At 32.9% G+C, this 24,689-nt stretch overlaps 1 protein-coding gene, 2 long non-coding RNA genes and 2 pseudogenes across 9 annotated transcripts; 1 reads left to right on the top strand and 4 right to left on the bottom strand.

The window, feature by feature from the left end:
- Positions 1 to 2,273: 2,273 nt before the first annotated feature.
- On the bottom strand, positions 2,274 to 4,671 carry LOC146913668 (elongation factor G-1, mitochondrial pseudogene; annotated as a pseudogene). Its single transcript, XR_015016414.1, has 2 exons — positions 3,201 to 4,671; positions 2,274 to 2,577 (listed from the first exon to the last, which is right to left on the bottom strand). The product of XR_015016414.1 is annotated as an elongation factor G-1, mitochondrial pseudogene (transcript).
- A 2,354-nt stretch (positions 4,672 to 7,025) lies between these two features.
- LOC146913667 (uncharacterized) lies at positions 7,026 to 8,133 on the bottom strand. Its single transcript, XR_015013762.1, has 2 exons — positions 8,039 to 8,133; positions 7,026 to 7,935 (listed from the first exon to the last, which is right to left on the bottom strand). It is a non-coding gene; the product is annotated as an uncharacterized LOC146913667 (long non-coding RNA).
- Positions 8,134 to 9,779: 1,646 nt separating this feature from the next.
- On the top strand, positions 9,780 to 15,988 carry LOC146913666 (toll/interleukin-1 receptor-like protein). Of its 5 annotated transcripts, none has more exons than XM_085716896.1 (7): positions 9,780 to 9,928; positions 10,172 to 10,293; positions 10,379 to 10,462; positions 11,393 to 11,877; positions 13,086 to 14,208; positions 14,305 to 14,643; positions 14,753 to 15,988. In XM_085716896.1, exons 2-7 carry the CDS (start codon positions 10,186 to 10,188, stop codon positions 15,794 to 15,796), a joined length of 3,183 nt encoding a protein of 1,060 aa, XP_085573022.1. In that variant the 5' UTR covers positions 9,780 to 9,928; positions 10,172 to 10,185; the 3' UTR covers positions 15,797 to 15,988. The 5 variants fall into 5 exon arrangements, with proteins under 5 accessions (XP_085573022.1, XP_085573023.1, XP_085573021.1 ...); XM_085716897.1 differs by having other exon boundaries at positions 10,172 to 10,299; positions 11,399 to 11,877; XM_085716895.1 differs by having other exon boundaries at positions 10,172 to 10,299.
- A 2,225-nt stretch (positions 15,989 to 18,213) lies between these two features.
- Positions 18,214 to 20,611, bottom strand: LOC146913665 (elongation factor G-1, mitochondrial pseudogene; annotated as a pseudogene). Its single transcript, XR_015013760.1, has 2 exons — positions 19,141 to 20,611; positions 18,214 to 18,517 (listed from the first exon to the last, which is right to left on the bottom strand). The product of XR_015013760.1 is annotated as an elongation factor G-1, mitochondrial pseudogene (transcript).
- A 2,375-nt stretch (positions 20,612 to 22,986) lies between these two features.
- On the bottom strand, positions 22,987 to 24,552 carry LOC146913664 (uncharacterized). The gene is made up of 2 exons (XR_015013761.1): positions 23,988 to 24,552; positions 22,987 to 23,884 (listed from the first exon to the last, which is right to left on the bottom strand). It is a non-coding gene; the product is annotated as an uncharacterized LOC146913664 (long non-coding RNA).
- Between the last annotated feature and the right edge of the window lie 137 nt (positions 24,553 to 24,689).

The following is a 24,689-nucleotide window of genomic DNA, read 5'->3' as shown; positions in this document are numbered from 1 at the left end:
TCTAAAAAATGCATTTGCTGCGGAATTTATACAACTTTTAGTAAAAACCACTCTAGTGTTGGGTCTCAAAGAGAACAAATTAGTACCATTCTCTTTTTGTTTTCAAAAGAGTCATCACATAGAAGATAGGAAAAAATTAAAATTATGTCAGCCTCAGTTATTTAATCACTGAATTAAGAAAGCAATAAACCTGTACATGAAAAATTGAAAATTGTTCTCAAAAGAAGGCAAATTCAGATAAATTATTTAATCACTGAATTAAGAAATAGAAGAAAAAAAAAAGGGTTAACATGAAATCTTTACATGAAAAATCCTTTGAGGAACCAATAAACCCTACATCAGTATCCTTTTAGTCACCTTCTGCTACAGTCTTTGATTCATCCAATTCGCGTTTCAATAAATTTGATCAACATTCACTTGACCTTCTTCACTTTCATCATCGCCCCGAAAAATTCGTAGTTAACTGTTAACAAATTCATTTAAGAACAAATCAGTACTGATAAATCAAAGCTTCCAGAATGAATCAATCCAGTGAAATAATGAAAAGGATGAAGAAAAAAAGATCAAATGATTGAAGTATGCATAAGGAAATATGGAAATCGAAAAACCTGTAAAGATTGATTACCATGTGTTAATGAGGCTGAGACTTTGTTGGATTGGCAAGCGAGACCCTATCTCCATCGGTTAACTCCACCATGATATCCTCTCGCCACCACAAACACCATCAATCTTTTCCTGAACTCATGAACGAAGGGTGGATCCTATCACTCATTGGATTTCTTTCACATTAGACTGAAAGTGAAACAGATCACGAATTGATTCAGAATTGCGGTGATCTGAATAGTAAGAACCTGAAAATTGGAAATGGAATGAGAATTAAGGAATAATTAGAAAGAAAGATTCTTAGGGAAAAAAGTGATTACTGATTACCGACAGGAGGAGAATGGGGATTGGATGAAGAAGAGGAGGAGGGAGAAGAATGCGGCGGCAAACACCAGATATTCAATCTTCTTCGGTCTGGAACCAGATGTTGCAACTCTATTTTCTCCATGTGATTATGATCATTACAATGACAAAAGCAGAAGACAGATTTTGACTGAAGAGTAAAGTTGTCATTTTGAAAAGCAGCATTTTGGCTCCAAAGAAGGGCATTTCAGTAAAAAATGTTAGAGTTTGCTTAGGGTTTTCTAGGGTTTTAGGGCTGATTTTCTTTTCATTTGTATTATTAAGATGGTTAGTTTGCTTGACAGGCTAATGAAAATTGATGCCAATATAAAACGTGCTCTTTAATTGTCATTTTCTATTCTACTACAAAACCATCAAATATGAAGTTCATGGCAAGTTACTGTCATGATAATGTTTCTTTTGTTTTGTCCATAGTACTAGTAAAATAGTACATTGCGTGTGAAGCAACATGCCTAAGAATAAGCCAAAATAAATCATTCAATAGGAGATTTAAAAGATTGAGAATTGGGATCCTATCCTATGACATTTCTTGTTTAAAACTTAGTATTTGAAATGTAAACGTTGACGGCCAGTTTTAGAAAATACATTTGAAACGAAATTACTTTGATTTTTGAAAAGATTGAAAACTCTCGGAAAACAATTAGCTAGGCTATATTTCCTACTTCAAAAAAAGAAACATTTTAACATGTAGCTTGAACATGAAGGAAGCAAAGGCCCTGGAACATTTTTCGTCATTAATAGATATACATTTTGCGTCATCAATTTGGTTGCAGATATGTTTGAAGAGGAGGGTTGAGTTAAAATAAATTTCAACAAAATAGACAGTAAATAAAATAAAAAGGTCCAACTTCTCATAATAGCTTTCCAAAAAACCATGTCTTGAGATGCATACTATGAACTACCAGTCCATTGTGAAAGAGATTGACATAATTGTGTTGGTTTCTCAGTATGTTCAGCTATAGGAAACCTATAACATCAAAGCATGGCAATCAAAATTCAACCTATTAAGTTTATATTTTGTGCAGGAATATGATACTTCGACTTGAATTGCGAGAAGAAGCAACAAACCTCACCTTGGTAGGAAAGCATGAACTGTACTTTTTATTTCCTCCACTTCCATAATAAAAAATATCTCCAACCTTGTCTTGAAACTCGGTTAACTTGCTTCCGTTTATTTAATTATTTTGACAAAGAGAAGTAGAATTCTTCATAAAAATGGTTACATAATCTATCAATGTGAGACTATTGTCGAACTGCATGAGGAAAAGTTGACGAAAGTCGTCTTATAAACTTGAAGCAGACACGCATATCTTTAACCAGTGAAGAACTTATGATGCAAATGAAACAATGAAAGTTTGAAAGAAACAATCATCTTGAATCACAATGTTAAAAACTATAAACAACACCAGTAAACAAATAAAAAAAACATTCAAATATTGTAGTATTGTTCAATGTACTTATTTCTTTGTAAATTGTATCACTCCAGTCCACTTGCAACAACGTTTATTCATGTCTATTTTCTCTTCACCTTGAGGCTGCGCATAATCCAAAATTGCAGTAGATTTTAGCAGGTGATGCAGAGTTGGAACAGAAAGGGAAATCTTAACCATTCTGTTAAGAGAACCGAAAAGAAAGAAAAAAACTCAGTCAAGAATTACTATTTGTAAGAAAAGAACAGGAAATGAAAAACATTCCCAAGAATAATATCACATGAAACAAGACTGATGCAATAGTTTTCCAAAAATACCCGAAGCTAGTAAATTATTTGAAGTATGAAGTTAGGTTCATGTTATGATTCCAATTACAGAGGCCTCGCCTCGCAGAATGATCCAAATATTACAAACATTAAAGTGTGTATGGGCATGAGCTAATAAAATCCAGCCACTGACAAATTCCCAAACCCCGCAAGCAAATGTGTTTCTCTCAATACTCCAAATATGTTAAAACTTCAATTTTGATATCCTTTACATTAATCTTCAATGTTAAGCTGTTAAAAGAACAATACAAAACATAATAAACTCGAACAATCCATAGCATGATGCGGACATTGCCTAGTTAAGTCAGTCATTGCATATATTATGATTAAAGTGCAGTTCATGGATCTATTTCAGATAAAAACAAAAAATGACCCAATTCTAAAAACAATGAGTGATTACAAATCAAATTGAGAGAAATATAAGCAATAATCAGAATTATTAACAACAAATAACAAAAAAGATAAATAAGCAACAAACCAAAGCAAAGCTAACAAGCCAAACCAACTGGCGAAGTAGGATCAATTCTCTTGAATGAATCCATTCACACCATTTGAAAATTTCTCTCCAGAAACTTTTGAGACCGATTAAGCAGGAACATCGGCAGAAGTCATTATATATCTAACAGACCCATCAGTAAAAGTATCTCCAGATCTAAGAATAGCACCAAACACAAAAACAATTTCTCCAGCATGAGCTTCATCAACTTCCACAATCTTATCATAATGTCTCTTACCCAAACATGGAATCTTAATCTTCTCACCAGTGTTAACATTTGTAATAAAATCACCCTTCTTAATAACACCCTGATAGATTCTTAGATAAGTTAATAAGTACCTAATCCTATACATATTTGTGAAAACCTTTGCTACAAATGGCGCATCAACACTTCCTGACAATTCAACTTTCTCACCATTCTTATTTTGATCAAGAGCATAATTACTAACATCGATTGGACTCGGCAAATACCTAATTACACCCTCCATAAATAGTTCTAACCCCTCATTATTTCTCTCATCACTAAAGATAATTGGTACAAATTTCATTGATATAGTTGCCCTACGAATTGCATCATCGAGAACAGACTCTGAAATTTGGCTTCCACCATGAAAAGCTTCAGAAAGTTTATCATCAACCTCTGATACAATTTCAATGAGTTCACGTCTTTTCTTCAACACAAAGGCTTGCATATCTTCGGGTACTTCTCCTACTTGTACACCTTTATAATCAGGTGTTTCAGAGGGAAAAAAGTAAGCCTTTAACTTGTTGACAAGATCAAAAAGTCTAACAAACATTTTAGGGAGAAAATAGTAGGCATCTAACTTAACAAGATCAACAAATCCAATATAACAATCGTCAATGTGTATTGGAACTTGAATTGCAGCACAACGATGATTAAGCTTAGATTTTACTTGATCTACAATGTTCCATAGATCTGCTCCTTCCTCATAAAGATCGTCAATAAATATAAGCCTTGGTAGTTGAAATCTTGTTATTTGTTGATCAATGGTAATGGATTCGGTTCTAACACCATTAACACAAGAAAGAACAAGAATTGCACTGTCAAAAATACGCGAAGCAAACTGAACATCAACATTGAAATCAACATGATCAGAAGATATGTTCTCCAAAAAAGTATCACCACAGGATATGTCAAATAGGGTTATGTTTTTAGAGGAAGTGACATATGTTTGGGTATGTCTGTTTCTGTATTTAAAACGTGGGTCTTTGTAGCTCGGATAGCATTGACAGCATTGACGATCTCGATATAATTCCCTGTCTGTCCGCTTCATCTGGTATGGGTATCCAGAAATCCATACGTGGCGCACTGACTTGTTGGAGAAGTGACGGAGGTGGAGAGGGGTGGCGAGAACGGAGGAGGAGCGTACGGTAGAATAGAGAAGGCGTGGTATGGAGAAGAAAGGATTCATGGCCGCAAGTAGGGTTTTGATGGAAGCTATGGTGTAGTAAGAAAAGCAAACCTAACAAACATTATAGGGGTAGTCTTGGAAGAATGTAGCGAGTGAGGTTGCTTGTGGCACAAGTGTGGCACATGCTTTGACTTCTTCTTTATTTGAAGGGAAGGGAGTGGCGCACGTGTGGAACATGTGAAAACAAATGATTATGAGAATTATGGTGAACATAAAATGTGTGTTGGATATATTCCTCAAAAAAATAAATGTGTGTTAGATATACAATCATAGGTTTCTCGCATATGTACAAAACCAAAAATATTAATTTTTTTTTATCGATTAGGGGTTATAGACATTACGGTTGATTATATTATTTTTCACTTTTTTGATAGTAGATGAATAAATAAAGGTCAAATAGTATGATATCTTGTTGTAGAACTTTTTCTAATGAAATAAATTGCTCAAGTTAAATGTTTATATATGTATTCTATTTTTCATTTTAGACTCTCTTTAAATAAATTAAAATATATGTAATGGTGTCGGTGTCCTATATTTTTTACATTACCAATATCAACGCTCCCGTATCAGTGTCGTGTCAGATGTCCGTGTCGGAACCCATACTTCATGGAAGGTAACTTATTCAATCTCAATTAGGGTCCTAAATTACAATCATGATTCATGAGCCTAGAATCTTGGCGCATATATATATATATATTCATTCCATTGTTTGGAAACTGGACTGAACGGAATGAGTTATAAATTATTTATTCCATTTTTATCCTTCTATGAAAAATATCATACAAAGTTAAAATATATTATCTTATTCACCAAAAAAAAAACATATTATGTTTGAACCAAAATGACAATAATTTTATAATTTGTATTAACGGTGTTAAATTAAATTGGTTAAATATGTTTTTGGTCCCTATAAAATTGGAATCTTTTAAGTTTAGTCCTTACTTAATTTTAATAGTTCTTTTAGTCCCTCATTTTTTTTTTCTGCACTCAGTATTAGTCCCTACTCAATTCAAACTTGTTTAATTTATGCTTAAACTCTTGCGTTTTTGAACAATTTTTTGCAGGCGTGTTAAGAACATTACTAAAAGTTCCTCTGTAAAAAATTGTCGCAAAATTTGATTTCAACGTCCAGATTTTGTTATTTTTATCTTTAACTTTTACTGTTTTAAAAAATTCATATTTAATTCGTTTCATGTTAAACAATTTTAAATTTTGGTAAATGAACATTTTATAGTGTTCTAAACTTGTCTCAAAAAAATCGTTAATTTTTTTTAGAGTTTAAGGATAATTAAACGAACTTTGTCGTAGTAGGGACTAAAATTAGAAGTAATTTTTTTGGTAGGGACTAAAAAACCTATTAAAATTAAGTAAGGACTAAACTTAGAAATTTCCAATTTTATAGGGATCAAAAACATATTTAACCCAAATTAAATTAATAAGAAAATAAATGTATTACATGTTCTTAATTAGAATATAATAGTATGAACACGTAAAAAAAATATAACAGGATATGAGAGGGAGAAAAGCTAATGAAATAAAAAGTGAAGAAAATCTTTCTCTTTGAAATAAAAAGTGACGCATGCTTTTGGATAATTCAGAACTAATGGTGTTTTTTTGGTAGATAAAGGAATTTTTTGGTAGAAGATTCAGAAACAATTTTGTGTCACTGTGTTGTTATTTAACGTTGGCAATTTTCATAGTCATGAAGCAAGAGTGAACGTGCAGATTGAGTGATAATGGCAATGTCGATGGAAGAAGTTCCAGGAAAAATGTAAAGAAAACGAGGTTGTCTTTGTAATTTAACAAATGAAAAACTAACTTATTGAAAGATTCCATCTCATTCCATCCAAATTGGGGGTAAACAAAATGAGAGTATGTGATGAAATGTGTTTCATTGTGTTCCATTCCATTCCATCCTTTTAATGAATATCCAAACAATGAAATCTTAATTTATTCCATTTCATTCCATCTCATTCCACCACATTCCATCAATCCAAACATAGCATTAGAGTAACATATCGTGTACTCGAATTCATACCACATACAAACATTAGATTATCCTTTTAGAATTTTAAGTGACAGTTTTTGTAGAAAAAAAAAAAAAAAAGAATTTTAAGTGACAGTTCAAATTGAAGGCGTCATTGATACATATTTGATTGGACACCGATATATTTTATTACATTCAATTACTTTCATTTTTTAAATAATTAAGCGTTGACATGTATGTGTAAATTCTAATCTTTCAATAAATTTTAAAAATTGAACATGGAATAATTTGATTATTAAAATTTTGAGTTACAATATAAATAACAGATTTTGTTTTAGAAATCAAGTTAACAGAAGCACCAATAAACAAGTATACAAGACTATTTCTAAATAAGCCAAATATATGAATATTTATAAAAAAATTCGCAAGCCATTGTTTGACAGGCATCACTTTGTCATTAGCATCTCTCCATTTCCTAGATAAAATTGAAATGTCAATTCCATTACAATGTAAAACAGCCCATGCAAAACTCTTAAATATAAGCATAAAAAAAGAATCAAGAGTAAATCAACTGGAAAAGAAAACTGTGCAGAAAAGATTATCTTATTCCTCGCCTCCCAAATTTTCCAAAGAAGACCTTCTGGTGTTTGTTTGGAGATGTGGAAGAGAAGTAATCAAGGAGCGATACAATATTTCCGGCCAAAGTAACTCCTGTCCCAACCCATTGGAAAATTTATACCAGACAAATATAGCTAAATCACACCTACAACACATACATGCTCCTCAACCTCCACACTCCCCGGACACCACACACAAGTCGAATCACTTCCAACATTCACAGTTACTCTCTTGGCAAGATTTCCCCAGGTTGAAAGCCTACTAAGAAGAAGTTGCCGACCAAAGCGTTGGACCTTAGGAGGAGCAAAAGGAGCAAGAAGGATGAAATCTCGAACAATATGGCACATAAAGAGATTTTACTGAAAAATTACCGGATGGTTCAATATTTCAGTTCTATTTATCCCCATTCTCCCAACCATAATTCGGCCTATAGTTTCCCAAAGATCTTGGTGAATTTGATTTTCCCACTCAAAGAAATTCATCCGCCATTTAAGATTCCAATGCCACCAGCCATTCTCCCACAGCATTTCTAGAAATTTTTGATGATAATCTCTCACAGCATTTGCAGCTGGACCCCCCTGCAAGAACAGTCTCCTCTAGTTCCCTCGCAGTTTGGGTGAGCTTTTCAACCTCTGCCACCTTCAGTCTATGCCTTTTGTACAAAAAATTTGTTTTCTACCTAGGAGAGGTGATGGTGATACCAAGTACAAAAAAATTTACATCATTATGATGACAACTTACTATATATTTTGAAAGACAATAGCAAACAATATTTCAAAAACCTGGCAAATCCCAATCTGTTTCATTAGCTCTTGATTATTATTATTTTGGAGATCATCCACCATGGAGGCCTTGGCCAAGGCAACCTGAACAGTTCCAAAGCTCTGTTATCATCTTGAAGTTTAGCAATTTGCAAGAAACAAACCAGATAAAATAATGACATGAATCACCTATGCTATGACAAGCCAGGCTAAGCCCCCCTTTAACCGGTATTTTAACACAGGAACTACCATTCAAAGTAAAAAAAAAAAAAGGCAATATATATTAAGGTGTAAACAGGGCCGTCTTAACAAATTCATAGGCCCAGTTTTAGTTTTATAAAGGATGCCAAAAAAAATTAAATTATGGGCCCCAAAACAAATAAATAAGTCATTTTAAAAAAAATATTAAAAAATAAAACACACTTTGGCACTTTGGTGGGACTTAAAGTAGAGACCTCACACTCAATTTGGTGGGACTTGAAGTAGAGACCTCACACTCAACAAAAACATACTGCGCCACTTCAGCACGCTGAAGGAATTGAATATTTTTGCTTTTAATAGATATATAACCATTATTTCTGTGTTTTACATATTAAAAAAATATATATTTTGGGCCCCAAAAAATTGGAGGCCCGGTGACATAGCCCAGCCTCGACGGGCTATGGGCCGGCCCTGCGTGTAAAATATATTTTACACTGTTATCATTGTGTGTCTTTTTCCCAAGCTGACTATCTTGGACCTAAAGAAGAGAAGCTTCTTGTCTTTGATTACATGAGTAGAGCAAGCCTAGCATAATTCTTTCACAGTAAGCAAGTAGTTCTTAGAATTCATTTGAGTTTGAGTTTTTTTTTAATTATATGTTCCAGAGGATCATGATTAGAAGGCTCATGTTTCAACTTTGTATTATAATTTTTGGCCATCCGATCTTGATTCAATGGTCCAGATCATATGATTGTTATACTAATGAACAAGATTAGCAGACCGATATTCCATCTTTGGATTATCATTATGGACTCCATTTATTAAAGTTGGAACATGGACTATCCGATCTTGATTCAAAGGTCAAGACTCCAGATCACGATTGCGTGATTTCCTAACCGCAAGTAAACCGAAACTTACTTAGAAAACATTGCTTTTATCTCTTAATTTATATGATAATACAGATATGATATTTGAATTTCTAAACATGTATTTGCAGCTCACAAACCAGATATTGTCGTCGAATGGCCAACAAGGATGAAAATAGCAATCGGAATCACTAATGGACTATGCTGCCTCCACAACCAAGAGAATATAGTACATGTTATATCAATTGCCATTTAAACAAAGATGCTTCTTCAATTGATTAATGATGTGCAAATATAGTTGTTTTTTCCTTTCCCCCCCTCCCCTTTCACGAAATGAGTATACAAAATGTTTGCATTAATATTCTATTTTTTAGAGGAAGGAATACATATTCTTAAATGTATCCTTTACTTTGGTTTGGGTTCACTGATTTATTCCTTCATATTTTTATACACAAAATGTGTGCATTAAAAAATGACACAATGGGAGAAAACATATTCTTTTTTTTGAGAGGAAGGAAGACATATTCTTATATGTATCCTTTTACTTTGGTTTGGGTTCAGTGATTTATTCCTTCATATTTTTATACACAAAATGTGTGCATTAAAAAATGACACAATGGGAGAAAACATATTCTTTTTTTTGAGAGGAAGGAAAACATATTCTTATATGTATCCTTTTACTTTGGTTTGGGTTCATTGGTTCATTTTCTACTTCTATGTAATGAAATGTCATTGCAATGAAAAGAAACATTACAGTCAATTTCTAATTCTCTCATATCTGTTCCTTTTCCTTCCTGTGTCTCCAACATTTCCTTCCCCCATCAGGAGTTTCTACCTGTTTTTGGTAACATATTTTTATATTATATGTATCCTTTACTTCTTTGCAATTGCATTAACTCTTGGTGATCAAGGGTGTGTCAGAAAAAAATTGATGGTATTATTATCAATTGATTAGATGTTTTACTTGACCATGGACTTTTCTATCCTTTATTACCATCTGTTGATTATATGTTTTAAGCTATTTATAACAAACCAGCGAGTCATCAATATTCTAAAACTAATGAATCATTACTTAATGTCAATATAGTCATTCCACTTTTAATGATGATCATTTTGGGCTGGATCATTGTTCTTTTGGGCTTCCTAGTTGCCACTTCATTATTGCGCCGTGGTCAAGGAACACGTGATCGGGCGGGTCTTATTCCTGAGGTTGAGGTACTAATAAACTTCTATGAGTTTTAACATCTTAGAATTGCCTCTGATTCTGCTTCTATATGAATTTGTATTTCCTCAGGGAAGTAAGGCATCGCCAGATGGAATTGTTGCTGGAACCTCTAACTTGGAAATGCAGCCATTAGGGGTCTCTGATGTAAATCATGTATGTGAAATTTGTGCTTCTACTAATCCGTTTATATATTTATATATATAAACTCAGGGAAGGCACCTTTAACATTAGCCTTTACTTTACCTTATATTCTAATACTACAAGAAGCTGATATGTGAATTTGTATTACAACTTTATGTTTTAAATTATTTTTGCTTTTCAAACTCAGTCTTTGTTTACATTGAGGAAAAGGATTGTTTTGTAACTTATATCATTTTCAAGAAGCTGATATGCTTTGGTTTCTTCCCTTCCTAATTTCGTAGCATGGCATTTATCAAATCAAATGGCTCATGTACCTTATATATAATCTTTGATATGCTTATGTGTTTCCCAATTATTTAAAGGAAACATGACATAAGTATATGACATTTAGCATCCTTCAATGATAGACTACTTTGCTTTATCATGATTCTTCTAGTTTCTATAGCCACAATTGAGAGATCTTTTTCAGTAATGAAAATTATCAAGACTAGGTTGAGAAACAAGATGGGAAGTGAGTTTCTAAATGATTGCATGACGATTTATATCAAAAGGAAAATTAGTGCAAGTATTAGTTTTGAGTTAGTTATTGATGATTTCAAGTTAGTTGGATCGCGTAAAGAATTATTTTAATTTTTTAAGATATGTAGTTTTTTTTTTTGTGGTGGCCGGAGTTTGAACCCCGGACCTTGCATATTTTATGCATTGTCCATACCAACTAAGTTAAGCTCACGAGGACAAATATGTAGTTTAATTTTTTGATGAAATTTTGTGCTTAGTGTTTATTACAAAAAAAAAATGTTTAAATATTAGAGTTTATTTTACTGGCCCATCCAAGATATTTTTTCGGGCTCCGCCACTGTTTTCACATATATTTAGTTTTTTCTTTGTGAGGTCTCGCCTGAATATTTATGAAGAATCTAATACCTATGTTTTGTTAATAAGTTGAAGGGTGTAGCAGAAAGGGAAATGCCAAACAATACTCCTCAATCAAAGTATGATGTTTTTGTAAGCTTTCGGGGCGAGGACATCCGCAAGGTCTTTCTTAGCCATTTGGCTGCGGCTTTTTCTCGAAAGCAAATAAATGCCTTTGTTGATGACAAACTTAAGAGAGGAGATGACATATCACATTCACTTGTTGAAGCAATTGAAGGATCTCCCATTTCATTGGTCATATTCTCAGAAAACTATGCTTCTTCACATTGGTGTTTAGATGAGCTTGTGAAAATAATTGAGTGCAAAGAGAAACTTGGACAGATTGTAATACCTGTTTTCTACGGAGTAGATCCTACTGATGTACGACATCAAAAAAAGAGTTATGAAAATGCATTCTCTGAACATGAAAAAAGGTATAGTTCGTCTAAGGTGCAGATATGGAAACATGCTTTGGAAAATTCTGCTAATTTGTCAGGAATTACATCAAGTTTTCGGTAAGCTCTTTCAACCCGTACAGTTTGTGTGTTTTACAGTTATTCACCTTTTTTGAGAGGATATATATATATATATATATATATATATATATATATATATATATATATATATATATATATTTTTTTAAATAGACATTGGTGCTTATTAAAAAGGACAACATATATAGTATATATGTTTTACTGCTTAATTTTTAGGCTTAAATGCATTTTTAGTTCTCATATTTTGCTATAACCGCAGTTTTGGTTCTCCATTTTTTAATTGCCTAGTTTCAGCCCTCTATTTCAAAAAATTTGAACAAACTATGATTTTGACCATCCAATTTGATTACATGGCAATGCATTTGTTCATTCTCATCCAATTAGACCATTCATGTTCATGTCAAATCATCAAATTGGATGGTAAAAACTTGGGTTGATCAAAAGAATTATAAATTGGGAGGGCCAAAATTGTGCAATTAGAAATAGAGAAACCAAAGTTGTGGTTTTGTCAAAATAGACACACCAAAAATGCATGTAAACCTTATTATATTAATTAAGTTTACTTCCATTTATCCCTAAAAAAGACAAGGATACTTTCTTATATATTATTGACTGTTGCACCCCTTTCGGACAAGGATTAGATCAAACAAGACATTCACTGCACTAAAAAAAGTTTACTTCCTTATATATCATTGGTTGTTGCACCTTTTCGCCCTTTTTGTCTTAAAGTTATTTACACATAAAAACCAATAAATTTTGTTACGCAAAATTATAAAATTCGTCACTTATCTGAATTCTATTATGCAAAAAAATCATCAAAAACTCATCAAATTCATAAACAAATCCAAATCTTCATCATACAAATTTAAAAACTCATATTTCATTAAAAAAATCTCATAAAAATGCTAAGATATTGACATTTTATAACATAAAAGACTAAATTGGGACAAAAAAAAAAAATAAAATGACGAAAGTGTTACCTAAAATTAAGTTAAGAGACAAATTATATAGTCTTGCCATTTTATTACTTTTGATAAAAGTGTTTTTTCTTTTCCTTATAACATCCTTAACTATTTATTATCTCGTTCTATCTATTTTTGTTTCTGCAATAAAAACTTAAAGATATTATTGACTTGCATTGAACTATGGAAGTATATTCTAATTTCCAAATGATATATAAATTTAATGACACTATTTTGAGACTTCTCGTTACATCCTTCAATCAATAGGAATGATGCCGTGCTGGTTGAAGAAATCACCAAAGTTATATTGATGAGGTTGAGTAAGCTAAAGAATTCACCAGTTAACTCAAAAAAACTTGTTGGAATTGACAAACCAATTGCACATTTGAAATCATTGTTAAAGAAAGAGTCAGAAAAGGTCCGTGTTATTGGAATTTGGGGTATGGGCGGTATTGGCAAGACAACTATTGCAAAAGAATTATATGACCAAATTTGTTCTGAATATGATGGTTGTTGTTTCTTGGAAAAGGTAAGTGAAGAGTTAACAAGACATGGAATGGAATCTTTAAAAAATAAACTTTTTTCTAAACTATTGGCAGAAGATGTGAAAATTGATACACCAAATTGGTTGCCTAGTGATATTGAGAGGCGGATTGGCCGCATGAAGGTTCTTATCGTTCTTGATGACGTCAAGGGTACAAATCAACTGGAAAAGTTATTTGGAACTCTTGATTGGTTTCAATCAGGTAGTAGAATAATTGTAACAAGTAGAGATAAGCAAGTGCTTATTGCTAATGAAGTTTATGATGATGATGATCTATATGAGGTTGGGGTATTGGGTCCTACTGAAGAACTTGCGCTTTTCAACATGAATGCCTTTAAACAGAGTGATCTTGAAGGTGATCAGTTTTGTGATGTATCAAAGAGGGTGATCAATTATGCCAAAGGAAATCCATTAGTTCTTAAAGTTTTGGCTAGTATGCTTCGTGGAAAAAGTAAAGAAGTATGGGAAAGTCAGCTAGACAAACTTAAAAGACTGCCAATTCAAGAAGTTTATGATGTAATGATACAAAGTTATAATGATCTTGATTTTTTGGAGAAAAGTTATTTTTTAGATATTGCTTGTTTCTTCAATGGGTTGAGTTTGCAAGTGGATACCATGAAACTTTTATTGAAAGATTATGAAAGTGATAATTCCGTGGTTGTTGGGTTAGAAAGGTTGAAAGAGAAAGCTCTCATAACAATTTCTGAAGATAATGTTATATCTATGCATGACATTCTACAAGAAATGGGTCGGGAGGTTGTTCGCCAAGAATCTAGACAAGACCCTGAAAAACGCAGTCGATTATGGGATCCTGATGAAATTTATCATGTATTGAATAATGACAAGGTAAAAAATATGTAAATTTTAGATAACATTTGTCATGTTGGTTAAAAATGTGTCTTTCAAAGATTTTAATGTTTAATTTTACTTTCATGACTGCAGGGTACCAATGCTATTAGAAGCATAAGTCTGCCAACAATGAGGAAGCTAAAGTTAAGCCCTCATGTATTTGATAAGATGACCAAACTTCGATATTTGTATTTTCATGATATAGATCATGATTTCGCTGATGAGATGACCAAACTTCGATATTTGTATTTTCGTGATATAGATGGTTTCGATCGTCTTCCTCAATGGCTTCAATCTTTTTCAACTGATCTAAGATATCTTCATTGGATGCATTGCCCTCTAAAATCATTCCCAGAAAAGTTTTCTGCAGAGAATCTTGTTATATTGAACTTGTCATATAGCCTACTGGAAAAGCTTTGGTGTGGAGTGCAGGTAACTGGATATGTGTCTTCCAAATTAAATTTATCTTAATTCAAGGAATTTTAAATTAATTACGTAAGCCTATTTTTGATCTCACCATCTTTTTTTTTTTTGGTAACAGGATCTAGTTAATTTAAAAGAAGTTACACTCTCTCGTTCACGATACTTGAAGGAGTTACCAGACTTTTCAAAAGCCACAAATCTTAAGGTATTGAACCTACGTGAATGCTTTTCCCTTAAAACATTAAGCAGCATACCTTCAAGCATCAAGAATCTTACAAGTCTGAGAAAATTAGACATACGATTTTGCGCAAAGCTCCTGGTTCTACCCGAGCTTCCTTCATCAGTTGAAACTCTACTTGTTGACACATGTAGATCACTGAAGACTGTATTGTTCCCTTCAACAATTGCTGAACAATTCAAGGAAAACAAGAAAAGGGCTGAGTTCTGGAATTGCTTGAACTTGGATGAACGTTCTCTCATAAATATTGGGTTGAATGTTCAAATCAATTTGGTGAAGTTTGCATATCACAATCTGTTGACATCGGAACATGATTATGTTGAAAATTACAAACTTGTGTTGACACCACCACATTTTGGTGGTTCTGATCAAGCAGCAGTGCATGTGTATCCAGGAAGTTATGTTGATTGCAAAGATAACTTTGATTCTGATCAAGCATTGTATGCGTATCCAGGAAGTAGTGTTCCAGAGTGGTTGGAGTACAAGACAACAAAGGATGACATGATTATTGTTGATATCTCTCAACCTCATCTCTCCCCTTTGTTGGGCTTTGTTTTTTGCTTTGTCCTTGCTAAGGGTATTCCATTTTTGCTCAAAATTAAATTGAAAATCACTACAATTGAGGGTGACGATGAAAAGGATGGTGTCGATATCAACTTTTATCGGCATAATATTTTAGATCATGTGTGCATGATATACGACCAACAATGTTCTCAGTACCTAACTAGAATAGCAAAAAATCAGACAAGCTTTAAAGTCAAGGTTACAGCAAAGACAGAAAACATTATACATGGAGAAAGAGAAGTGATGGCGTTAAAAGGGTTTGGCATGAGCCCCATAAACCAGTCAACATATCCCAATCTCATTCAACAAATGGAATACAATTATGCTGAAGGTGAGAGGAAGAAGAATATTTCTTTATGAATGAACAAAGGAAATAAAAGAAAAAGAAAAAGAAGGTGAGACAAAACAAGTGTGTTGAGGAAGCAAACAAAGTGTGACAAAAGCCTTCCAATGTTGGGAAAAGTTATTTGTTTTCTAGTGTGTCACTTATTGACTTTTATGCAAAGTTTACTGTGTTGAAATAATTAAATATTATGCAAAGTTTACTGCTTATGAATGGCTCCTTCAAAAAAAAAAAAAAAAGAGTGTATGAATGGTCCCGTTGCCTATTTGAAGCTAAAAATAATAATACTAATTTTTAATTTGTATATATGTTTAACCGAAGATGATTTTGGTGATGACGTGTGTGTATATACCTAAAAGATGATTTTAGGCATTTAACTGAGAACTTCTAAAATTGATTTTTCTTTGTAACACATAAAAGTGTAAATTCACTTAAATAACAAAACTAAGATTTGTTGAATCGTAGATTCGTTGAAGGAGAACCAATGTGTGGTGGCTTTTAGGTAAACAATTCAGACACTTTAGGGATTCAATCTCCTGCTCTTGCGCATAGAGAAAAATTAGTTCGTCGGAGGAAGCTAGCCTTATTGCCCAACATATTTCTTGACGAAAGATTAACAAAAATATAAATATATTAATATTCATTTCATATACACTTATGTTTGACAAAATGTATTTTGATTGGATGATACATATTGAAAGTACTTTTGGCCGTATAATGCTGACATAGTGACACAAGTTTGAAGCCAAATTTGACAAAAAGTTCCTTTAACTATAGAAAAATATTTTTAAAATTGATTTGTTTGAGTTTATTTATCAATATAAACCCTTGTGAGACAATTCATGATATGTCTATAAGCTAGACATATCAAGTTTTTGTGTGTTAACCCTCCGGCTCCTAAGAGCACCTCCAACGGCTTCTTTTTCAGGTTCGTCCGCCAGGTGTAACTTCAAAGATGAGTATTTTGTCAAAAATCATCCTTTAGAGTTCGCCAGCTGTAATTATCGCCAGCTGTAATTAACGTTACTTTGAATAAAAAACTAATAACAGCTGGAAGGCTTTTCGTTAGCTTTCGAGGCAAAGACATCCGCGAGGATTTTCTTAGTCATTTTATTGAGACTTCTCGTCGAAAGAAATTAAAACCCTTTGTAGACGATGAAATTAAAAGGGGAGATGAAATACCACAATCACTTGTCAGAGGAATCGAAGGATTATTAACTTCCTTGATCATAATCTCACAAGACTGTGCTTCTTCATGTTGGTGTTTGGAAGAACTTGTCACAATACTTCAATGCAGAGAGAAATATGGACAGATTGTTATACCTATTTTTTATTACCAAATGAATGTTTTCACTTGAAATTCCAGCTTTTAAGTTTCAATTCAACATAGGTTTGTCAATTATGCAACCTTGTAATAATGATGCTATAGGATTTAGTTTGGACACTCTTTTGTTAACTTATTATTGAACAATGAAGAAAAGATTGATAGCAAAGTTGATAACTTGCAGCACAAGAAATAAGCTTTGAGGACATTTTAGTATTTTAATTTGTTCTCTTTTGGTTCAGTTATAGTTAGTTACTAGGCTTATGTAACCACATGTATAAATACCTATGTACTCATTCAATAATCAATAAGATTTTTCCCTCTTTCATTCACTTCATAATATGGATCACTCCTTTTTTTAGTTTAAAAGATCTTACTTGCAAAATTCACGCACACTAAATGTTAGAACTTGTCTTGGGGAACTGTTGCAAAACTTGAACAAGAAGATAAAAATGAATATGATGAAAAGTGCACATAAATTCCAAAGCATGTGTGGGCACACTAAACTTAAGGTTCGATTCGCCCCCACCTGTTTGTGCCAACCGAATGCAAATGGGTATACTTGCACATTCACACCAAACGTATCAATCAATGTAGTTTACAGAATAAAGTTTCATCAATTACTCTTTCTCACTGATTAAAGAAGAAATGATTTCGTATTATTTCGTATTACAACCATGTCTTGAGATGCATACTATGAACTACCAGTCCATTGTGAAAGAGATTGACATAATTGTGTTGGTTTCTCAGTATGTTCAGCTATAGGAAACCTATAACATCAAAGCATGGCAATCAAAATTCAACCTATTAAGTTTATATTTTGTGCAGGAATATGATACTTCGACTTGAATTGCGAGAAGAAGCAACAAACCTCACCTTGGTAGGAAAGCATGAACTGTACTTTTTATTTCCTCCACTTCCATAATAAAAAATATCTCCAACCTTGTCTTGAAACTCGGTTAACTTGCTTCCGTTTATTTAATTATTTTGACAAAGAGAAGTAGAATTCTTCATAAAAATGGTTACATAATCTATCAATGTGAGACTATTGTCGAACTGCATGAGGAAAAGTTGACGAAAGTCGTCTTATAAACTTGAAGCAGACACGCATATCTTTAACCAGTGAAGAACTTATGATGCAAATGAAACAATGAAAGTTTGAAAGAAACAATCATCTTGAATCACAATGTTAAAAACTATAAACAACACCAGTAAACAAATAAAAAAAACATTCAAATATTGTAGTATTGTTCAATGTACTTATTTCTTTGTAAATTGTATCACTCCAGTCCACTTGCAACAACGTTTATTCATGTCTATTTTCTCTTCACCTTGAGGCTGCGCATAATCCAAAATTGCAGTAGATTTTAGCAGGTGATGCAGAGTTGGAACAGAAAGGGAAATCTTAACCATTCTGTTAAGAGAACCGAAAAGAAAGAAAAAAACTCAGTCAAGAATTACTATTTGTAAGAAAAGAACAGGAAATGAAAAACATTCCCAAGAATAATATCACATGAAACAAGACTGATGCAATAGTTTTCCAAAAATACCCTAAGCTAGTAAATTATTTGAAGTATGAAGTTAGGTTCATGTTATGATTCCAATTACAGAGGCCTTGCCTCGCAGAATGATCCAAATATTACAAACATTAAAGTGTGTATGGGCATGAGCTAATAAAATCCAGCCACTGACAAATTCCCAAACCCCGCAAGCAAATGTGTTTCTCTCAATACTCCAAATATGTTAAAACTTCAATTTTGATATCCTTTACATTAATCTTCAATGTTAAGCTGTTAAAAGAACAATACAAAACATAATAAACTCGAACAATCCATAGCATGATGCGGACATTGCCTAGTTAAGTCAGTCATTGCATATATTATGATTAAAGTGCAGTTCATGGATCTATTTCAGATAAAAACAAAAAATGACCCAATTCTAAAAACAATGAGTGATTACAAATCAAATTGAGAGAAATATAAGCAATAATCAGAATTATTAACAACAAATAACAAAAAAGATAAATAAGCAACAAACCAAAGCAAAGCTAACAAGCCAAACCAACTGGCGAAGTAGGATCAATTCTCTTGAATGAATCCATTCACACCATTTGAAAATTTCTCTCCAGAAACTTTTGAGACCGATTAAGCAGGAACATCGGCAGAAGTCATTATATATCTAACAGACCCATCAGTAAAAGTATCTCCAGATCTAAGAATAGCACCAAACACAAAAACAATTTCTCCAGCATGAGCTTCATCAACTTCCACAATCTTATCATAATGTCTCTTACCCAAACATGGAATCTTAATCTTCTCACCAGTGTTAACATTTGTAATAAAATCACCCTTCTTAATAACACCCTGATAGATTCTTAGATAAGTTAATAAGTACCTAATCCTATACATATTTGTGAAAACCTTTGCTACAAATGGCGCATCAACACTTCCTGACAATTCAACTTTCTCACCATTCTTATTTTGATCAAGAGCATAATTACTAACATCGATTGGACTCGGCAAATACCTAATTACACCCTCCATAAATAGTTCTAACCCCTCATTATTTCTCTCATCACCAAAGATAATTGGTACAAATTTCATTGATATAGTTGCCCTACGAATTGCATCATCGAGAACAGACTCTGGAATTTGGCTTCCACCATGAAAAGCTTTAGAAAGTTTATCATCAACCTCTGATACAATTTCAATGAGTTCGCATCTTTTCTTCAACACAAAGGCTTGCATATCTTCGGGTACTTCTCCTACTTGTACACCTTTATAATCAGGTGTTTCAGAGGGAAAAAAGTAAGCCTTTAACTTGTTGACAAGATCAAAAAGTCTAACAAACATTTTAGGGAGAAAATAGTAGGCCTCTAACTTGACGAGATCAACAAATCCAATATAACAATCGTCAATGTGTATTGGAACTTGAATTGCAGCACAACGATGATTAAGCTTAGATTTTACTTGATCTACAATGTTCCATAGATCTGCTCCTTCCTCATAAAGATCGTCAATAAATATAAGCCTTGGTAGTTGAAATCTTGTTATTTGTTGATCAATGGTAATGGATTCGGTTCTAACACCATTAACACAAGAAAGAACAAGAATTGCACTGTCAAAAATACGCGAAGCAAACTGAACATCAACATTGAAATCAACATGATCAGAAGATATGTGCTCCAAAAAAGTATCACCACAGGATATGTCAAATAGGGTTATGTTTTTAGAGGAAGTGACATATGTTTGGGTATGTCTGTTTCTGTATTTAAAACGTGGGTCTTTGTAGCTCGGATAGCATTGACAGCATTGACGATCTCGATCTAATTCCCTGTCTGTCCGCTTCATCTGGTATGGGTATCCAGAAATCCATACGTGGCGCACTGACTTGTTGGAGAAGTGACGGAGGTGGAGAGGGGTGGCGAGAACGGAGGAGGAGCGTACGGTAGAATAGAGAAGGCGTGGTATGGAGAAGAAAGGATTCATGGCCGCAAGTAGGGTTTTGATGGAAGCTATGGTGTAGTAAGAAAAGCAAACCTAACAAACATTATAGGGGTAGTCTTGGAAGAATGTAGCGAGTGAGGTTGCTTGTGGCACAAGTGTGGCACATGCTTTGACTTCTTCTTTATTTGAAGGGAAGGGAGTGGCGCACGTGTGGAACATGTGAAAACAAATGATTATGAGAATTATGGTGAACATAAAATGTGTGTTGGATATATTCCTCAAAAAAATAAATGTGTGTTGGATATACAATCATAGGTTTCTCGCATATGTACAAAACCAAAAATATTAATTTTTTTTTATCGATTAGGGGTTATAGACATTACAGTTGATTATATTATTTTTCACTTTTTTGATAGTAGATGAATAAATAAAGGTCAAATAGTATGATATCTTGTTGTAGAACTTTTTCTAATGAAATAAATTGCTCAAGTTAAATGTTTATATATGTATTCTATTTTTCATTTTAGACTCTCTTTAAATAAATTAAAATATATGTAATGGTGTCGGTGTCCTATATTTTTTACATTACCAATATCAACGCTCCCGTATCAGTGTCGTGTCAGATGTCCGTGTCGGAACCCATACTTCATGGAAGGTAACTTATTCAATCTCAATTACGGTCCTAAATTACAATCATGATTCATGAGCCTAGAATCTTGGCGCATATATATATATATATATATATATATATATATATATATATATATATATATATATATATATTCATTCCATTGTTTGGAAACTGGACTGTACGGAATGAGTTATAAATTATTTATTCCATTTTTATCCTTCTATGAAAAATATCATACAAAGTTAAAATATATTATCTTATTCACCAAAAAAAAACATATTATGTTTGAACGAAAATGACAATAATTTTATAATTTGTATTAACGGTGTTAAATTAAATTGGTTAAATATGTTTTTGGTCCCTATAAAATTGGAATCTTTTAAGTTTAGTCCTTACTTAATTTTAATAGTTCTTTTAGTCCCTCATTTTTTTCTGCACTCAGTATTAGTCCCTACTCAATTCAAACTTGTTTAATTTATGCTTAAACTCTTGCGTTTATGAACAATTTTTTGCAGGCGTGTTAAGAACATTACTAAAAGTTCCTCTGTAAAAAATTGTCGCAAAATTTGATTTCAACGTCCAGATTTTGTTATTTTTATCTTTAACTTTTACCGTTTTAAAAAATTCATATTTAATTCGTTTCATGTTAAACAATTTTAAATTTTGGTAAATGAACCTTTTATAGTGTTCTAAACTTGTCTCAAAAAAATCGTTAAATTTTTTTAGAGTTTAAGGATAATTAAACGAACTTTGTCGTAGTAGGGACTAAAAAACCTATTAAAATTAAGTAAGGACTAAACTTAGAAATTCCCAATTTTATAGGGATCAAAAACATATTTAACCCAAATTAAATTAATAAGAAGATAAATGTATTACATGTTCTTAATTAGAATATAATAGTATGAACACGTAAAAAAAATATAACAGGATATGAGAGGGAGAAAAGCTAATGAAATAAAAAGTGAAGAAAATCTTTCTCTTTGAAATAAAAAGTGACGCATGCTTTTGGATAATTCAGAACTAATGGTGTTTTTTTGGTAGATAAAGGAATTTTTTGGTAGAAGATTCAGAAACAATTTTGTGTCACTGTGTTGTTATTTAACGTTGGCAATTTTCATAGTCATGAAGCAAGAGTGAACGTGCAGATTGAGTGATAATGGCAATGTCGATGGAAGAAGTTCCAGGAAAAATGTAAAGAAAACGAGGTTGTCTTTGTAATTTAACAAATGAAAAACTAACTTATTGAAAGATTCCATCTCATTCCATCCAAATTGGGGGTAAACAAAATGAGAGTATGTGATGAAATGTGTTTCATTGTGTTCCATTCCATTCCATCCTTTTAATGAATATCCAAACAATGAAATCTTAATTTATTCCATTTCATTCCATCTCATTCCACCACATTCCATCAATCCAAACATAGCATTAGAGTAACATATCGTGTACTCGAATTCATACCACATACAAACATTAGATTATCCTTTTAGAATTTTAAGTGACAGTTTTTGTAGAAAAAAAAAAAAAAAAGAATTTTAAGTGACAGTTCAAATTGAAGGCGTCATTGATACATATTTGATTGGACACCGATATATTTTATTACATTCAATTACTTTCATTTTTTAAATAATTAAGCGTTGACATGTATGTGTAAATTCTAATCTTTCAATAAATTTTAAAAATTGAACATGGAATAATTTGATTATTAAAATTTTGAGTTACAATATAAATAACAGATTTTGTTTTAGAAATCAAGTTAACAGAAGCACCAATAAACAAGTATACAAGACTATTTCTAAATAAGCCAAATATATGAATATTTATAAAAAAATTCGCAAGCCATTGTTTGACAGGCATCACTTTGTCATTAGCATCTCTCCATTTCCTAGATAAAATTGAAATGTCAATTCCATTACAATGTAAAACAGCCCATGCAAAACTCTTAAATATAAGCATAAAAAAAGAATCAAGAGTAAATCAACTGGAAAAGAAAACTGTGCAGAAAAGATTATCTTATTCCTCGCCTCCCAAATTTTCCAAAGAAGACCTTCTGGTGTTTGTTTGGAGATGTGGAAGAGAAGTAATCAAGGAGCGATACAATATTTCCGGCCAAAGTAACTCCTGTCCCAACCCATTGGAAAATTTATACCAGACAAATATAGCTAAATCACACCTACAACACATACATGCTCCTCAACCTCCACACTCCCCGGACACCACACACAAGTCGAATCACTTCCAACATTCACAGTTACTCTCTTGGCAAGATTTCCCCAGGTTGAAAGCCTACTAAGAAGAAGTTGCCGACCAAAGCGTTGGACCTTAGGAGGAGCAAAAGGAGCAAGAAGGATGAAATCTCGAACAATATGGCACATAAAGAGATTTTACTGAAAAATTACCGGATGGTTCAATATTTCAGTTCTATTTATCCCCATTCTCCCAACCATAATTCGGCCTATAGTTTCCCAAAGATCTTGGTGAATTTGATTTTCCCACTCAAAGAAATTCATCCGCCATTTAAGATTCCAATGCCACCAGCCATTCTCCCACAGCATTTCTAGAAATTTTTGATGATAATCTCTCACAGCATTTGCAGCTGGACCCCCCTGCAAGAACAGTCTCCTCTAGTTCCCTCGCAGTTTGGGTGAGCTTTTCAACCTCTGCCACCTTCAGTCTATGCCTTTTGTACAAAAAATTTGTTTTCTACCTAGGAGAGGTGATGGTGATACCAAGTACAAAAAAATTTACATCATTATGATGACAACTTACTATATATTTTGAAAGACAATAGCAAACAATATTTCAAAAACCTGGCAAATCCCAATCTGTTTCATTAGCTCTTGATTATTATTATTTTGGAGATCATCCACCATGGAGGCCTTGGCCAAGGCAACCTGAACAGTTCCAAAGCTCTGTTATCATCTTGAAGTTTAGCAATTTGCAAGAAACAAACCAGATAAAATAATGACATGAATCACCTATGCTATGACAAGCCAGGCTAAGCCCCCCTTTAACCGGTATTTTAACACAGGAACTACCATTCAAAGTAAAAAAAAAAAAAGGCAATATATATTAAGGTGTAAACAGGGCCGTCTTAACAAATTCATAGGCCCAGTTTTAGTTTTATAAAGGATGCCAAAAAAAATTAAATTATGGGCCCCAAAACAAATAAATAAGTCATTTTAAAAAAAAAATATTAAAAATAAAACACACTTTGGCACTTTGGTGGGACTTGAAGTAGAGACCTCACACTCAATTTGGTGGGACTTGAAGTAGAGACCTCGCACTCAACAAAAACATACTGCGCCACTTCAGCACGCTGAAGGAATTGAATATTTTTGCTTTTAATAGATATATAACCATTATTTCTGTGTTTTACATATAAAAAAAAATATATTTTGGGCCCCAAAAAATTGGAGGCCCGGTAGCCTCGACGGGCTATGGGCCGGCCCTACGTGTAAAATATATTTTACACTGTTATCATTGTGTGTCTTTTTCCCAAGCTGACTATC

This window comes from Medicago sativa, chromosome 6, assembly GCF_051527215.1.
Source record: "Medicago sativa cultivar Bolivia chromosome 6, Bolivia_mono, whole genome shotgun sequence".
Taxonomy (NCBI): Eukaryota; Viridiplantae; Streptophyta; class Magnoliopsida; order Fabales; family Fabaceae; genus Medicago; species Medicago sativa.
This window is presented reverse-complemented; position numbering and strand designations above follow the sequence as displayed.

Excerpts from the sequence above, each read along its gene's own strand:
- LOC146913666 (XM_085716895.1), top strand. The coding sequence starts at position 10,186 with ATGATGATCATTTTGGGCTGGATCATTGTTCTTTTGGGCTTCCTAGTT. Across the intron at positions 11,878-13,085 it reads GGAATTACATCAAGTTTTCG|GAATGATGCCGTGCTGGTTG; the intron begins GTAAGCTCTTTC and ends TTCAATCAATAG. Across the intron at positions 14,209-14,304 it reads ATGTATTGAATAATGACAAG|GGTACCAATGCTATTAGAAG; the intron begins GTAAAAAATATG and ends TCATGACTGCAG.